Source organism: Salvia miltiorrhiza, chromosome 5, assembly GCF_028751815.1.
Source record: "Salvia miltiorrhiza cultivar Shanhuang (shh) chromosome 5, IMPLAD_Smil_shh, whole genome shotgun sequence".
In the NCBI taxonomy this organism is placed as follows: Eukaryota; Viridiplantae; Streptophyta; class Magnoliopsida; order Lamiales; family Lamiaceae; genus Salvia; species Salvia miltiorrhiza.
The window spans coordinates 7,924,518-7,942,915 of NC_080391.1; the positions used below are offsets into that span (position 1 = coordinate 7,924,518).

The 18,398-nt window shown below is 37.9% G+C and overlaps 2 protein-coding genes across 2 annotated transcripts; both read left to right on the plus strand.

The window, feature by feature from the left end:
- Window positions 1-5,915: 5,915 nt before the first annotated feature.
- On the plus strand, window positions 5,916-9,253 carry LOC130985691 (G-type lectin S-receptor-like serine/threonine-protein kinase At1g11300). The gene is made up of 7 exons (XM_057908778.1): window positions 5,916-7,325; window positions 7,424-7,528; window positions 7,639-7,841; window positions 7,949-8,159; window positions 8,255-8,498; window positions 8,568-8,718; window positions 8,794-9,253. The coding sequence occupies exons 1-7, from the start codon at window positions 6,065-6,067 to the stop codon at window positions 9,082-9,084; spliced, it is 2,466 nt and encodes an 821-aa protein (XP_057764761.1). The 5' UTR covers window positions 5,916-6,064; the 3' UTR covers window positions 9,085-9,253.
- Window positions 9,254-11,163: 1,910 nt separating this feature from the next.
- LOC130985700 (G-type lectin S-receptor-like serine/threonine-protein kinase At1g11330) lies at window positions 11,164-13,755 on the plus strand. Its single transcript, XM_057908787.1, has 7 exons — window positions 11,164-11,924; window positions 12,023-12,127; window positions 12,230-12,432; window positions 12,528-12,738; window positions 12,865-13,108; window positions 13,177-13,327; window positions 13,391-13,755. Exons 1-7 carry the CDS (start codon window positions 11,342-11,344, stop codon window positions 13,676-13,678), a joined length of 1,785 nt encoding a protein of 594 aa, XP_057764770.1. The 5' UTR covers window positions 11,164-11,341; the 3' UTR covers window positions 13,679-13,755.
- Window positions 13,756-18,398: the final 4,643 nt, after the last annotated feature.

The window sequence follows — 18,398 nt, forward strand, 5'->3', positions numbered from 1 at the left end:
TCAATATACCTTTCAAACCATCGAATTATGATCGAATCAAAGAAACCCACAATTGAAGAAACTTTGGGGGTTTTGAAGATGAATATTTCAAAATTGTTTCGTTTCGTGTTTGATGTTGAAGTTGCAGAGATATATTCACTACCAATTATAGGCGCCGGCGGTGTGGAGGTGCCAGAGGCTGCGGCTAAGGCGCCGGAAGCGCGGTGGAGAGAGAGAGAGAGAAGAGTGTTTGCGATTTAGGGATTGGGGCGGGGAAGGGATTTGTTTGGTATTTTCTTTTTGTTTTAAGGGTATCTTAGTCCTTTTAACCTAAAAAATGGTAGTACATTTTATACATTTCTTTTATAGTGGGTATATTTTTGCTTTTGTCTTTCAAATAGGGTAAAGACTACCATTAACCCTATTAAAAAAATACTCAATTTCATATACCAAAAATAAATTATACCCGCTATTATAAAAATATATAAAAACTGTCCATGTTTTGTATGAAAATACATTTTTACCCTTAATGAATAAAAGAAACAAAATAAACCAAAATAAAACTACCCATCATCTTCCCTACTCTTTCATCTTCCCACTCACGCAAAAAGAAGAAAATAAAAACGCCATCTTCCACACAAACTCAAAAAATGATCAAATTGCGAATCTTCCCTTTAACTGCTTTCTTTTTAATCGGATCCAAACTCGGCTTCCACCCCTTTCCCAATATCTGTCTGCTTAGAAACTTCGGTCTTCCTTCAAAAATCTCTGCAAAGCAATCGAATCTCGCGCCCTCTGCTGCATTTTCTCTCTCATTCGAATTGCCGCGACACTTTCTCTTCTCCGACCCACAGGCGCAGCCACTACGCCCTCCGATCGCAGGGCAAATTCGCGCGAACAATAGAAAATCGTTTTATATATCTTTACACACTTTCACACTTACATGCTTTGTCGTGCGAGTATGTAAGTGTACATTAGCTTATACAAAATACGATCAATACACGTTTACACGCTAGGTCGTGAGAACGTGTAAACGTGCATTAATTAAAATTGATCTAATGCACGCTTACACGTTAGGTCATGCGTGCAAATGTGTAAGTGTGCATTAGTTAAAATTGGCCTAATGCATGCTTACAGGCTAAAGGGTAAAATGGTCAGAGTGGATACTTTTTATATATTTTTATAAGTGTGGGTATTATTTGTTTTTGTTATCTCGAAATGGGTATTTTTCATTTTGCTTCATTAATTAATATATTTCTGAAGTATTAATGTTAATGAATTAATATATTATTATAAATATCAATTTACATAATTACTTTTAAAATTAATATGTAGTAGAGATATAACACACAATCTATATTTGTGTTCAATACACTTTTTATAGTACTATAGGTGGATTAAAACTTTGAGATATCTCAAGACTCTTGATGATTTCTTTTATTTAAATTAATTTTATTTGAGTTATGTCCATTAAAAATGTGAAATTAAAAAGGGGTTAATGCCGCTAAATCCTATAACTATATGGGTTTTCGCATTTTGCATCAGTTTCAAAATTTCTGCCATAGTGTATCCCAACTAAATCTTGAATCAATTTTTGCACTCTATGTACTTTTCCGGAAAAATTGAAGCTAACTTGGTAGCCGAACTTATCTACGTGTCATGGAATTCCGATAATCAAAGCGACGTCGTTTTGCCTCACCTTTCTTTGAAATTATTAGTCACAAAACGACGTCGTCTCCCGAAGGTGCCGCCCTGCGTCGCTCGTCAGTGGCGGGGCTATGGCGGCCTCCTCTCTGTTCCGATGTCTGTGCGCGGCGATGGGTAGAGTGGCATTGATTCAATCGCGGTGCCTCTCGCCTCTGTCACCGGCGACGACAAAATTGGACATGCGCGGGCGTGTCACCGGGGACGACATCGGACGGCGATGAGCGTGGGCGATGGCAGTGAGGCTTTAATTAGAGAAGACGCAACGAGGTCTTGGTGGTGCGGCGAATCCTTCACGGTCACGCGCAGTTGCAGCAGCACCGATCATGTTTCCTTGACCGGCGCAGTTGCAGCAGCACCGAACGTCGCGAGCAGGAGTTTAGTGGCAGGCTGTGTCGACGCTGCGCTAGGGGTCAGCGGCGAAAACCCTAGGCGGCGCACCTTTTTCTTTTCGCCAGAAACCCTAATCTAAACCGGGTTAAAGAGATGAGGCTGTGGGACCGGGCCGGTTTGGGCATCCTTGGCAAAACGACATAGTTTCACAGCACGTCATTTATTAATAAAAAAAATAACATGTATTTGCCATGTAGATGTTATTCCGCCTTGTCATCAAAAAATTTGACACGTAGATTAAGTTAGGTCGCCTGAATTCTTCGCCGGATGTAAATCGCGATTCAAGGTTTAGTTGGGATATACTTTGGCAGAAATTCTGAAACTGATGCAAAATGCGAAAACGCATATAGTTATAGGATTTAACGGCATTAACCCCAATTTAAAATATTCTAATACTAAGAAAAAATAATACTCCCTCCGTCCACGAAAAAGAGTCATGTTTCCCCTCTTTTTTTTGTCCACAAAAAAGAGTCCTGTTTCACTTTTTGTACCATTATACCCTCCATAGACTTCAATATTTACTTTACTTTGCCATTAATACATCTACCTCAATAACTAAAAATAATTGAGTTAATTCCTTAATTAAAACCTAATTAAAACCCACGCACACACTCACAAAACACACACAACACACACAGAGATGCAGCGCCCCCATCCCCCCCTCCTTCCTCACCGGCGTCGCCGGCACTCCGAGCACCACCACCGGTGCACCTCCCTTCTCTCACCTCTCGCCTCACGCCCTCTCTCTCTTCTCAAACTCTCACGCACCCTTGAACCCAGACGCCGCGCCGCCTTCATCTACTGCCGGCGAAGGTGACAACAGCGAGGGCTGCGGCCGCCGCGGTTCCCTCTCCGGCGAAGCCGCGCCTGAGCGCCGCTCCCCTGGCTTCATCTCTCTCTCTCACCACTCAGCCCTAAATCCCCCAAAATCCAGAATCTACCCTAAATCCCCTAGCTTCATCTTTCTCTCTCTCACCGCTCTGATGGATCTGTTGCCATATCGCCGCCTCGCTTCTTCTTCTTCACCCTAAGCGCCGTCTCCCTCAAATCTCCGCCTCCATCTCAGCCCAAAACCCCAAATCGCCGCCCCCCTCTGAGCCTGAAACCATAAGGCGCTACCTCCCTTAAATCCTCTCGGAGCCTGAAACCATAAGGCGCCGCCTCCGGCTGGTCTCGATCCTCTCGGAGCACCACGGGAACTCGCTCTCGCCCTACCTCTCGCCGTCGTCTGCAACGCCTACTCCTTCGTCCGCTCTGCCTGCGTGAGTAGCTTCAAGGCGAAGCTGGCGCTTCTCGCACTGGTGAGGAGCTTGGTAGCGGTGGATGGAGTGATGCGGCAGGAGAATATCCTCAATTTGGTTTGGAATTTTCTAGATTTGTTGCTGAAATTTATTGAATTTCTTTACCCATTAATGCCATAAATTTATTGAATTTTCTCAATCGATTCGTTGAATGCCAAAATTTGTTTGTAGTTTGTTGAATTTGCTCAATCGATTTCTTTACCCATTTGCTGAATTTGTTGAAATTGCTGAATCGATTTCTTAACCCATTTGTTGAATTTGTTTACTCAATCGATTTCTTAATTAATATCCTAAATTTGTTGCATTTGATTGCTCAATAATGCCTTAATTTGTTTGGAATTTGCTGAATTGCTTTACCCATTAACAAAGGATTAAGCAAGTAAAATTGTCATTAACACTACCCCTATAAATTTATTTCTCTCTCCACTTACACCTACTTTAACAACTTTCTTAAAACCCATGCCGAGTCCCAAATGGGACTCTTTTTCATGGACGGATGCAGTAATTAATACCTTATTAATCATAAAAAATAAACCGAGATTCATATCCGTTTCGTGCAAAATTTACTACTCCCTCTGTCCACGAAAAAGTGCCCTACTTACCAATTTTTTCTTGTCCACGAAAAAGTACTCTGTTTACCTTTTTGTACATTCATACCCTTTACTTTTCAATTTATTTACAACTTATGTCATTAATAAATCCACACTTTTATTTAATCTATGCAATTAACCCACACAATTAACTCACTAATTAAAACTACGAAACCAACTCCCCCACGCCTAATCAATCCCATTTATTTATTTATTTTCTTAATTTTCAGTTTATTTATTTATTTTCTTAATTTTCAGTTTATTTATTTATTTATTTTCTGAATTTCAAGTTTATTTATTTATTTATTTTTGAATTTTTAGTTTATTTATTTCCAGTTTATTTATTTATTTTCTGAATTTTCAGTTTATTTATTTATTTATTTCCAGTTTATTTATTTTCCATTTTATTTATATATTTATTTTCTGAATTTTCAGTTTATTTATTTATTTATTTTCTGAATTTCAAGTTTATTTATTTATTTATTTTTGAATTTTCAGTTTATTTATTTTCCAGTTTATTTATTTCCAGTTTATTTACTTATTTATTTATTTATTTCCAGTTTATTTATTTTCCAGTTTATTTATTTATTTATTTTCTGAATTTTCAGTTTATTTATTTATTTATTTTCTGAATTTCAAGTTTATTTATTTTTGAATTTTCAGTTTATTTATTTATTTTCAAAATTTCAGTTTATTTATTTTCCAGTTTATTTATTTATTTTTTTTCGGAATTTTCAGTTAATTTATTTCCAATTTATTTATTTATTTATTTTCTGAATTTCAAGTTTAGTTATTTATTTATTTTTGAATTTTCAGTTTATTTATTTTCCAGTTTATTTACTTATTTATTTATTTATTTTCTCAATTTTCAGTTTATTTATTTATTTATTTTCGATTTTTTAGTTTATTTATTTATTTATTTCCAATTTATTTATTTATTTTCTGAATTTTCAGTTTATTTATTTATTTATTTATTTCCAGTTTATTTATTTTCCGTTTTATTTATATATTTATTTTCTGAAATTTCAGTTTATTTATTTATTTATTTTCGAATTTTCAGTTTATTTATTTTCCAGTTTATTTTTTTTTCTGAATTTTCAGTTAATTTATTTCCAGTTTATTTATTTATTTATTTATTTCCATTTTATTTATTTATTTTCTGAATTTCAAGTTTAGTTATTTATTTATTTTTGAATTTTCAGTTTATTTATTTTCCAGTTTATTTACTTATTTATTTCCAGTTTATTTATTTATTTTCTCAATTTTTAGTTTATTTATTTATTTATTTTCTGAAAATTTTATTTCCAATTTATTTATTTTCCATTTTTTTTAAGTATTTATTTATTTTCTGAATTTCAAGTTCATTTATTTATTGAATCGGCACTTTTGTTTAATGTTTTCTCATTTAAATGCTTTCATTTAATTCACCTAATAAAATAATGCCAAATAGTTAGTGCAAGATTAGTAAAAGTAACCACAATATATAAACACTACCCTTTTAGTCTTTTACACCACCTTTACACCCGTGCCAACACCCAAATGGGGCACTTTTTCGTGGACGGAGGGAGTACTATTTTTTTTCAATGCCGTATTCTCTGGTGCCTTTGAATAAGAAAATGCCGTATTGTCTGGTGCCGCTATAGTTGAAATGCTGTAGCAGAGCTAGTACCGTAGACTTAGACAATAGACACCGTGTTCTATAAGTGGAGTATTTTTTTTTTTTTTTTTTATTTGGAAACATCAGAGCTAGTACCGTAGACTTAGACAACTACAAGTAATTATCTCTGACCATCAATTTTTTAATTACACTAAATCGAATTGAATCTTTACGCCTAATTCTAATTGGGCATCGGCATGGAGAAAAAAATGCTGCAATTGCAAACTATTTATTTCCTCAGTCGAATACTAGATTAGTTAAATTCCAAGTCTCCCACCGTCGCATCATCATTTCACAAACTCCAATTATTTTTTATTTTCAAAACTATCAAAATGCGAGTGCTTATGTAGTGCGTTATCGTATGTTTTACTATATATATAATGCATGGTAACACGAGCCACCAAAATTATAAGCCCATTCCTTTTCAATAATTTTGTACAATGTCACGGGGAATCACTCAAGTCTTTGTTCATAAATCAATACTTGTTCTTATAATCCTCGTACGTTTGAGCTCGAGCATAGAAGAAGACACCATTTCAGGCAGTGTTGTCATCAAAGATCCAGAAACCATCGTATCCGAAAAGCAGATATACAAATTAGGATTCTTCACTCCTCCAAACACCACCAACCGCTACGTAGGTGTCTTCTTCGCCTTCTCAGAGGAAACCGTGATATGGGTCGCCAACAGAGAGAAACCCCTCAAAGATGCTTCTGGCGCCATAACTCTATCCCAAGACGGCAATCTCGTGGTCATAGACGGAGCTAATCAAACCGTCTGGTCCACCAATCTCACTACCTCCCTCGTCAACTCCACCGTCCAAATCCTCGACACCGGAAATCTCGTTTTGCGGGACGTTGCCACGGGAGACACGCTATGGCAGTCTTTCTCAGAACCTACAGACGTGGTGGTGCCGGGCATGACGTTGAGCCAGAACGTGAATACAGGGAAGCAGGTGGTGGTGTCGGCGTGGAAAAATGCCAGCGATCCGGAGATAGGGAGCTTCACCGCCGGCCTCGACGTCATAAACGGGATCCCGCAACTTTTCGCATGGAATGAGGGGCGGCCGCACTGGAGGAGCGGGCCGTGGAACGGGCTGATATTTCTGGGGATAAAGGAGATGTTCTACGCCTACTTGGACGGTTTCACTCAAGTGACGAACGACACCGCAGGCAATTTCTTCTACTCGAGGCCGCAAAGTAACGGGTATGTGACGGCCAGCGTGAATTCTTCAGGAAGTGTGATGCGCAAGGCGTGGAATGGGATCGAGAAGAGATGGGACGTGGTGTTGGCGGTTCCTGAAAACGAATGTGATATTTACGGAAAATGCGGATCATTTGGTAGCTGTAATGCTCTGCAGTCGCCTATCTGTACTTGTCTGAGAGGGTATGAGCCCGTGAATGAGGATGAATGGGGGAGATGGAATTGGACTAATGGTTGCAGGAGGAGAAACCAGTTGCAATGTGGAAGAGGAGATCGATTTCAGAGGCTGCAGTATATGAAGGTTCCTGACTTTGCTCAACCCTTGCATTCTAGGGTGCAAGACGAATGTCGGACCACATGTATGGCCAATTGCTCTTGCATAGCTTATGCTTATGATCCTAACATTGGTTGTATGTTTTGGAACAATACCATGATCGACACTCAGGAGTTCGATCGTGTTGGTGTAGATCTCTACATTCGTCTCTCTGCTTCTGAATTCGGTAATTTTCTTCGTAAATATTGTGAGGAATTTTTTAATGTTGGATCTTATGATCAATCAAGAGTTAACTGAATTGAAATAATCACTTTCTTTATCCAGATAGCCACAAGGGGAGAAAGTTGTACATCGCAATTCCAGTAGCTGTGGGTGTTTGCATATCTATTATGATCTTCATTACTTGGTGGTTGATGGTAAAGAGGAAAGGTATTGGCCTATTCACCTATTATTACTTGGACTTAATAAGGGTATTTTTCTGTATATATATATGCCACTCTTAAAATGATCACCCATGCATGTTTTTTTTGTCAAATCAGGGGGCAAAGCGAAACATACAAGTATTTTGGAAGCAGGCCAAATGTTCACAACAGATTCAACTGCAATTGTACTTAGAGATGAATCAAATGAAGTTAATATTGGGGAGTTGCCAAAGTTCACTTTCGAGATGCTTGCTAATGCAACAAACCAGTTCCATGAAGATAATCTTCTTGGGAGGGGTGGTTTTGGTCCTGTTTACAAGGTACAAAAATTTAATAGTTTGATGTTTGCACTTAATTCTGCATGTAATTTGCACGCAGTGATCAATGGCAAGATGATTAGATGTTTGATGTGTATTTTGCATGGTAGGGAATTCTGGCGAACGGGAAAGATATTGCTGTGAAGAGACTATCAGCAGATTCTGGACAAGGAGTGCAAGAATTCATGAATGAAGTGATTGTGATTTCCAAACTCCAACACAGGAATCTTGTCAAACTACTGGGAGGCTGTGTTGACAAGGAAGAGAAAATTCTCATATATGAATACATGCCAAATAAAAGCTTGGACGCTTGTATATTTGGTCAGTTCAATTGATCCCAATCTTCCTATGCATTTGAATCATTCTCAAGAGCAAAAGGTTGTTATACTACTATATATTTTAATTTGAATTGGCAGGTCCTACAAATCCAGCAAAGAAGTTGTTAGATTGGAAAATGCGTTACAATATTATTGACGGCATTGGGCGAGGCATCCTATATCTTCACAGGGACTCCAGACTGAGGATAATTCACAGAGACCTAAAGCCAAGTAATGTACTACTCGACCAAGATTGGAATCCAAAAATCTCTGATTTTGGCATGGCTAGAATATTTGGAGGCAATGAAGACCATGGCAGTACTGCAAGAGTCGTGGGAACATAGTAAGTATCAATTATCCTGCTAAAAATAACCCTTCAAGTTTTGCTGACACGATAAAGATAATTTCACAGTGGATACATGGCGCCAGAATATGCAATGGAAGGCAGATTTTCTGAAAAATCTGATGTATACAGTTTCGGGGTGCTGATTCTGGAGATTATAAAAGGCAAAAAGAACACACATTATTTCAATGATGAATGGTCACTGAGCCTTATAGGATTTGTGAGCACTTGTCAACTTTCACATATTGATCTTTTTAAGTTACGAGATTGAATATTGATGTGATTTAACTTTCAGGCATGGAAAATGTGGAGTGAGGGTAATGGTTTAAGCTTCGTGGAGGAAAGTATAGCAAATAGAGAGACGGAGGAAGAGATGATTCGATGCATTCAGATAGGGCTGTTGTGCGTCCAAGAATTACCAAACAATAGACCTACCATTCAGATAGCTCTGTCGATGCTGAGCCATGAAATTGTTGAGCTTCCAGAGCCCAACCAGCCGGTGTTTGCCGAGAATGGTTCGACCCCCACACACCAAAATGGCTACTCCAATAACGACCTCACGCTCACTGTGCTTGATGGTCGATGACTCCGTCGTCGGAAGTATCATAATATGCTTTGCTGCGTTATACTACATTTTTCTATTCTTGGAGCTATTTTGTATTGAGTGAAATTACTTTATTTGTGTGTGTGTGAGAGAGAGAGTATTTTGTTCATTATCATAAATATTTAATTTAATAAGACAAATATTAAAATAATCATTTTACTTAACTAAAAGTTAACAACAACACCAACAAAGTACAAAATTCTCTGCCTTCGAAAGAAAAAGCTTTCAGAATTTATAGATCAAAGATTATATACTATATGATAAATTTTTGTAGGTATCAATCCTAACGTATGAATTAAAATCAATAGAAAGATCAACTCGAACTTGAAATTTTTGTCATTTAACATAATTACTAAACCAATATATAGACACTTATGCATTTGTTATGATAATATATTTTATAAACACTATTACCAAAAATATCCTTTTATTATTTTATTTTAAAAATTATCAAGAATTTAAATCTTTGAATATTAAACAAAAAATTCCCATCGCCTCACCCATCCCTAGGGGTGAGCAAAACCGAACCGGAACCGCCAAGTAAAACGGTGCGGTTCGGTTTAAAAAAATTGAAACCGCTAGGTTCAGGTTTGGGTTCGGTTTGAAAAAAACAGTTCGATTTTTAAACCGAACCCGCCCGAATTTAATAATTATTATGATATATTATATTTTTAAAAAATAAGTAATTATTAAATTAAAAAACGTGATGGTTTTAGACTTTATTTTTCATTTCCAATTTTAACATTTTAGTTTTAGGTTTTCTCTCCCAGCCTCCCTACCGACGCCCCATACCTCTCACCCACATCCGCGTCATCCGCCGCCCCAAGGCCCCGCCGGCGCCACCCCTTTTGCGCCGAGCCTCGCTGTTGGCCCGCTGCTGTTGCAACGCCATCGCCCATCGGCGCATCACCCACCAGCGCCAGGCCCCTCCTCGCCCAGGTCCTCCCAGCCGCGACGTCGTTGCCCTAGTGCCGGCTGTTCCCACCCAACCCCTCCCTCGCCGTCGCCCAAGCCCGCCACCGCTATTCCCCTCAGTAAACCCAGATCTGTGTGTCCTCTTCATGTTAGTTTAATTTTTATTCAATTTTTCAATTTTGAATTCGTTTCTCTTGACTTTGTGGCACCTAATGTAGTGGTGCCACCGGGCCGCGGGCCGCCGGAATGCTGAACCTGAACCGGCCCTTAGGGTCTCTGGGCGGGCCGGTTTTCAGGACCGGAACCGGCGGTTACGGGCCGGGCCAAAAACTGACGGTTCCCGATTTTTTTTTATTTTGTTTATATTATTTTTAATGAAATTAAATTATTTGTGTTAATTTCAACTTAATGTAGTTTCACTATTTATAGTGTACTGCACATGGTAGAGAATCCTACATTTTCAATGTGGGATAATGTAGCTTCACTGTTTATAGTGTACTACACTACACATGGTAGAGAATCCTACATTTTTCAATATGGGATAATTTCAACTTAATGTAGCTTCACTATCTATAGTGTACTACACATTGTAAAGAATACTACATTTTTCACTGTGGGATCACTCAACCTAATTTATATTCATGTAATATATAACTTATAAATATATAACTTGTAACTTATAACTTATATTCATGTAATAGTTTTTACTTTACAAATGTTGAAAAAATATTAAAATTACTCAACTTATACTATATAGTTTTATAAATTATGATGTTAAAAACTTAAAATGTTAAAATTACTCAACTTAAAGTCTTAAATTACTTAATAACTTACTATATATTATTGTCATATAAATATATAATTTTTAAATATATGTTGTGTTTTTTAAAGCTTGTAATTACTCAAGTTACCAAGTAAAATAATTTCCAAATTTACTCAACTTAAAAATCTTAATAATATAATAATATTTTTTATGTCATTTTTTTAAATGACAATTGAATTGAAATAAAATAAAGGAAAAATAATTAACACATTGAGAATCAAAAATTCAAATGAATTCATAAAAATAGATATCTTTATTGAATTTATTCTATGTACCAAAAAAATATTACAAGGATACAAATTACATTATCTTCAGAACGTGAATACAGGGAAGCATGTGGTGGTGTCGGCGTGGAAAAACACCAGCGATCCGGAGATAGGGAGCTTCACCGCCGGCCTCGACGTCATAAACGGGATCCCACAACTTTTCGCATGGAATGAGGGGCGGCCGCACTGGAGGAGCGGGCCGTGGAACGGGCTGATATTTCTGGGGATAAAGGAGATGTTCTACGCCTACTTGGACGGCTTCACTCAAGTGACGAACGACAGCGCTGGCAATTTCTTCTACACCAAGCCGCAGGAGAATGTGTACATAACGGCCAGCGTAAATTCTTCGGGAAATGTGTTGCGGAAAGTATGGAATGGCATCGAGAAGAGATGGGTCGTGGAGTGGACGACTCCTGAAAACGAATGCGATGTTTATGGCAAGTGCGGGCCCTTTGGTAGCTGTAATGCTCTGCAGTCGCCTATCTGTACTTGTTTGAGAGGATTTGAGCCCGCGAAGGAGGATGAATGGGGTAGAGGGAATTGGACTAATGGTTGCAGGAGGAGAAATCAGTTGCAATGTGGAAAAGGAGATCGATTTCAGAGGTTCCAGTATATGAAGGTTCCTGACTTTGCTCAACCCTTGCTTTCTAGGGTGAAAGACGAATGTCGAACCACATGTATGGCCAATTGCTCTTGCATAGCTTATGCTTATGATCCTAACATTGGTTGTATGTTTTGGAACAATACCTTGATTGACACTCAGGAGTTCGATCGCGATGGTGTCGATCTCTACATTCGTCTCTCTGCTTCTGAATTCGGTAATTTTCTTCATAAATATTGTGAGGAAATTTTTAATGTTGGATCGAATGATTAATCAAGAGTTAACCGAATTGAAATGATCACTTTCTTTATCCAGATAGCCACAAGGGGAGAAAGTTGTACATCATAATTCCAGTAGCTGTAGGCGTTTTCATATCTATTATGATCTTCATTGCTTGGTGGTTGATGGTAAAGAGTAAAGGTATTGGCCTATTCAGCTATTATTACTTGAACATAATAAGGGTATTTTGCTGCTATATATGCCACTCTTAAAATGATCATCATGCATTTTTTGTCAAATCAGGGGATAAAGCAAAAGATACAAGTATTTTGGAAGCAGGCCAAATGTTCACAACGGATTCAACTGCAATCGTACTCAGAGATGAATCAAACGAAGTTAATATTGGGGAGTTGCCAAAGTTCACTTTCAAGATGCTTGCTAAGGCAACAAACCAGTTCCATGAAGATAATCTTCTTGGGAGGGGTGGTTTTGGTCCTGTTTACAAGGTACAAAAACTCTTACAATTTGATGCATGCACTCAATTCTGGCCATTGATCAATGGCAAGTTGATCAGATGTTGTATGTGTATTTTGCACGGTAGGGAATTCTGGCGAATGGGAAAGATATTGCTGTGAAGAGACTATCAGCAGATTCTGGACAAGGAGTGCAAGAATTCATGAATGAAGTGATTGTGATTTCTAAACTCCAACATAAGAATCTTGTCAAACTGCTGGGAGGTTGTGTTGAGAAAGAAGAGAAGATTCTGATATATGAATACATGCCAAACAAAAGCTTAGACGCTTGTCTCTTTGGTAAGCTCAACCGCGCGATCTCATTCTTCTTATGCATTATTCAAAATCATTTTCAGCAGCAAAGGTTGTTATAATATCTATATATATATATATATATATATATATATATGTGTTTTAATTTGGCAGGTCCTACAAATCCAGCAAAGAAGTTGCTAGATTGGAAAATGCGTTACAATATTATCGATGGCATTGGACGAGGCATCTTGTACCTTCATAGGGACTCTAGACTGAGGATAATTCACAGAGACCTGAAGTCAAGTAATGTACTGCTAGACCAAGACTGGAATCCAAAAATCTCCGATTTTGGCATGGCAAGAATATTCGGAGGCAACGAAGACCATGGCAGTACTGCAAGAGTCGTGGGAACATAGTAAGTATCAGTTATGTTGCTGAGAATAAACCTGTAAGTTTGCTAACACAATAAGATAAATTTTACAGCGGATACATGGCGCCAGAATACGCAATGGAAGGCAGATTTTCTGAAAAATCTGACATATATAGTTTTGGGGTGCTGATTCTGGAGATTATGAATGGGATAAAGAACACACACTATTGGAATGATGAATGGTCATTGAGCCTTATAGGATGTGTAAGTAGTTGTCAACTTTCACATATTAATCTTTTGAAATTAAATAATATGTTTGAATTGCAGGCGTGGAAAATGTGGAGTGAGGGTAATGAGTTGAGTTTTGTGGAGGAAAGCATAGCAAGTAGGGAGATGGAGAAAGAGATGGTTCGATGCATTCGGATAGGTCTGCTGTGCGTCCAAGAACTGCCCAATGATAGACCTGCCATTGAAATGGTGCTGTCGATGCTGAGCGGTGATATTGTGGAGCTGGCAACGCCCAAGCAGCCAGTGTTTGCAGTAAATGGATCAACACCCCAAAATGTGATCCACTCTAAGAACGACCTCACTCTTAGTGTGCTTCATGGCCGATGAATCTATCAATTGTATTATACACTTTTCTTTTCCTAGAGCTATGTGTATTGTGTGAAATTACTATCTGGGGCGTCTTTACTCTGACTCTTCTTCTTCACTTTTAAATTGAATTTGTTTGATATATCTATTTTACTACAAATTAAAACATTATGTTGTTATTGCAACCATTTATACAACAAACTCAACATCGGATCAAAATTGATTGAGACGCAATTTACTTATAATAATAATAATAATAATAATAATAATAATAATAATACAGGAACTCATTAGAATTATACGTCCATTGAAAACTAACGCCTATAATTTATCTAGGTTTTATTTATCACTTTTATCTCAATTTATATACCAAAGATAAGCATCACTAATTAGTACTCTCTCCGTCCCATGCATCTTGACACGTTTGGTTTCGGCACGAGAATTAAGGAGTTGTAGATTAGTGTTTTAAGGGCTCGTTTGGTTTTCAATAAAGAATTATATAGGATAATTTGTAACCAGGATATTTAGCGTGGATAATGACAGATTATTAATATTGAGTGGTGTTTGCTATCATGGCTAAATACAGAATATTCTGGTTTAAGTTAATCCTAGGGGGAGGTGGTATTATTAATCCTAATAAATCTGGATTAATAATACTGGGTCGTGGGATTAAACCGGGTCATCCGCATTATTACTAAATAATACCAAACACTAGACTGATCTGTACTAAATTAGCTAATGCAGTGTATTAGCCAATATCAAACACGCCCTTGTGTGTAGTTAATAAAGTATAAAAGTAATAAAGAATGAGAGAGAAGGTAATAAAAGTGATAACGCCAATTCTTGGGTGCGACCGTCGCACAGGTGTGCGACGGGTCGACCCGACTCCAAACCCGCCCTCCTGACCCGGAACCCTGACCCACGTGGGTTTGACCCATACTCCTAATTATTACATTTGTTATAATAATGGTTACTTTTAATAAACATAATATAGTACATTTGTTCATATAAATATATATTGATATGTATAATGTTTTATATTGAATGAAGGTAAACATAATATAGTACATTTGTTCTTATGCTTATTAAAAGTAAATACTCCTATTAGGGTTTAGTGTTCAGGCTTAGGATTTAGTTTACAGGGTTTAGTGTTCAGGCTTAGGGTTTAGTTTACAGGGTTTAGGGTTTAGTTTATAGAATTTAGGGTTTAGAAAATATAATACTTTATATTAAATGAAGATAAATACCTATATTTATATAAGTATACATTTGTGCGAACAAATGTATATTTCATGCTTATTAAAAGTAATAATTATTATAAACAAATGTAATAATTTAGGATTCAGGATTTCGGATCTGGGCACGGATCAGGGCGGACCCGTCGCACTGGAGTGCGACCGCCGCATGCAAGACCGGCCCAAGTGATAAAGTAGAAGAGAGAAGTTAATAATTATTACCTTATTTGGAAATGTGTCAAAATTTGTGGGACGATCCAAAAAAGAATATGTCTCAAGATTCGTGGGACGGAGGGAGTACTTAAAAAAATTCATAAAATTATACTCAATTAATAAACATATAATTATAGTGTATGCATGCGAGTGTATAAAATAATTGTAACGTATTGCGCTGGTGCAACACTCGTTAAAATAACTAACCTTTCTCAAAATGTTGGTATAGTGTTCCATCATTGTCTTTAGTTTCAAAATTTCAAGCTCTGGTGGATGTAGTGAGCATTGACATTATTATCTTAAAATAAAATAAAAAAATATAATTAGAATAAAATTTTGGCATATAGACTACAATAATTGATCATTAGTTTTTGACGAATAATTGGTCATTAGTTAATATAATAACTTAAGAAAATGGAATTGATTGATAACGATAGTCAGTTAAAATAATACGCAAATTTAGTAATATCTTGAATTTATAGTCATTCATGTAGTCAGTTTCTATTTTATATATAGGGTTAATTGCCGCTAAATTCAAAAGCTTTTTGAAAATTCGCGATATTCTCACCAACTTCAAAATCGGCATATAAATACATGAATTGAAAATCCGTTCTTAATGTTCCCAAAATTAAAAAATCCGGCGAGATGACATGGCAAACACCTATGACTTGTCAATTTTATGTATGACATGTCATTTTTTAATTTTTTAATAATTTTATTTTAATAAAATATAATAATTTATTAATAAATTAATTTATAAAAAAAATAGAAAAAAACTAACCCCATCCCCAACCCCCCCCCCCCCCCGACCACCACATCCCCCAAACCTCCTCCGGCCAACCCCTTCCCCCTCCCCCCAAACCTTTCCCCTTCCCCCCGGCGAGAAGAAGGCGGCCGCGATGAGAAGAAGGCGGCCGCGCTACCCCTACCCCTCTTTGTTCTTCCTCACAACAACCGTTCCCTCTTTTTCTCGATCTTTCTCTCTCTGCACGATTTCGGAGGCTGCAATTTGGATGTCCTAGGGCGCGAAGAGATGGAGGTCTGTGGTGGTGATGACCACGGCTGGTTGTGGGAGGAGTAATGGCGGTGGCGGCGGCGGTTGAAATTGAGGTGGAATCGGGAAACGACTGGTGGAAATTGAGGTGGAATTGCGGCGGTGGTCGAATTGAGGTGGAATCGGCGGCCGACTGAACGAAGGGATGACTGTTTCCACCCGAAGAGAGAGAAATCGGGAGGGAGGCCGCCATTTGCGAGAGGGAGGAGGCGGCGAGAGCGCCGTGGACGGTGTGAGGTGTGGGTTCTGTTGTGAGGTGCGGCCAGAGATTCGAGGGAGAGGGGCAGACCGGCGGTGGCTGGCTTCAGCTGCGGCGGCCGTCGGGTTCTGTAAATGGGGTGAGGCGAGGGAGATGCAAGAGCACGATTCAGGGAGGGAGATGCCAGTGGCGGCTCCGCCATCCGAGCTTGAAGCTCTCGCCGAAAATCCCAGCCCCAATTTTTCTTTTTCTTTTTTTTAATTGTTGATGGAAATTAAAACGACGTCGTATTGTTTTGAAAAAAGCGACGTCGTTTTCTTGCACCGCCGACTATGCCACGTTGTATTTACGGTAGTCCACGTCACCTTCAATTTGGGGGTTTTATTTGAGTTTGGGAAAATTAAGAACGGATTTTCAATTCATGTATTTATATGCCGATTTTGAAGTTGGTGAGAATATCGCGAATTTTCAAAAAGCTTTTGAATTTAGCGGCAATTAACCCTTATATATATATATATATATATATAATCTTTTAGAATTAAATTAATTTTATCTAAAAGATATGTAATTTAATTATCTTTAATCTATAGTTTCAATGAATAATTAAGTAATGTTAAATATTTCCACAATTATAAAACAAATTAAAAAACCCGTTGATTCTAGAACAAGTAAATTGAAATGAAGTAAAACAAAAGTTCAAGATACTAAAAAACTCTAAAGAAAAAAGTAAGAAATTAAAAAGACTAATGATGTACCCCGTGCGATGCACGGCTTAGAAATTTACTCCATCCGTCCATAAAAAATAGTCCTAGTAAGAGACGATACGAGTTATAATAAAAATGGTTATTGTATTGTGAGTAGAGAAAGGGTTCTACTTAAAAATTAGAGTAAAATTTTGAAATAGTCAAAATGAATCATAAAACACAAATTATGGCCACTCATTGAAAAAACATAATTTTTTGCCATTTTTATAGCTTTGGGACGTTTTTGCCCTTAATTGGACGGACTAGGTAGGGTCAGGAGCGCGGGTCGCATGCCGGGTAGGATCAGGCACGCGGGTCGGGTTAGGCACTTATGACACTAATAGAAATTTTTTTTTTCACTGCCCCTGCCTTATCCACCCCTAGACCCCCGACCCCACCCCCCCACTCACCCCCAAGCCAAATTTTTTTTTTTTTTACTCCCCCTGCCCTGTCTACCCCCCAGACCCCCGACCCCACCCACCCCCAGCCACCCCCAAGCCAAAAAAAAATTACTCCCCTTAGATAAAAATAAATCAAATTTTACTTTTGTTATTTTATTTTATGGCACTATTAGTGCCATAAGTGCCAGCGAAAATCCAAAATAAAATAAAGTAAAATTGTCTTTTTAGCACTTATAGCACTATTAGTGCCATAAGTGCCAAACATGCAGAACAAATATAGAAACAACAACATCATCGATCTAAACCCTAAATGAATAATCTAAACCCTAAATGGATAATGTAAACCCTAAATGAAATATCTAAACCCTAGGGGAAGTGTTTAAAAAGGTCATTTTGGCACTTATGGCACTAATAGTGCCATAAAATAAAATAACAAAAGTAAAATTTGATTTATTTTTATCTAGGGGGAGTAAAAAAAAATTGGCTTGGGGGTATGTGGGGGGTGGGGTGGGTAGGATCGGGGGTCTGGGGGGGTAGGCAGGGCAGTGAGAGTAAATTTTTTTTTTTTTGGCTTGGGGGTGGGTGGTGGGTGGGTGGGTGGGGGGTGGGTGGGGTCGGGGGTCTGGGGGGTAGACAAGGCAGGGGAAGTAAAAAAAAAATTTGGGCTTGGGGGTGGGTGGTGGTGGGGAGGGGGTGGGTGAGTGAGGGTGGGTGGGGTCGGGGGTCTCGGGGATAGACAAGGCAGGGGAAGTAAAAAAAAATTTTTGGCTTGGGGGTGGGTGGTGGGTCTGGGGGCCGGGGAGTAAAAAAAAAAGAAAATTGGCTTGGGGGTGGGGTCAAGGGATAGAGCAGAGAAATAAAAAAAATAAAAATATAATTATTTTTTTGACTTAGGG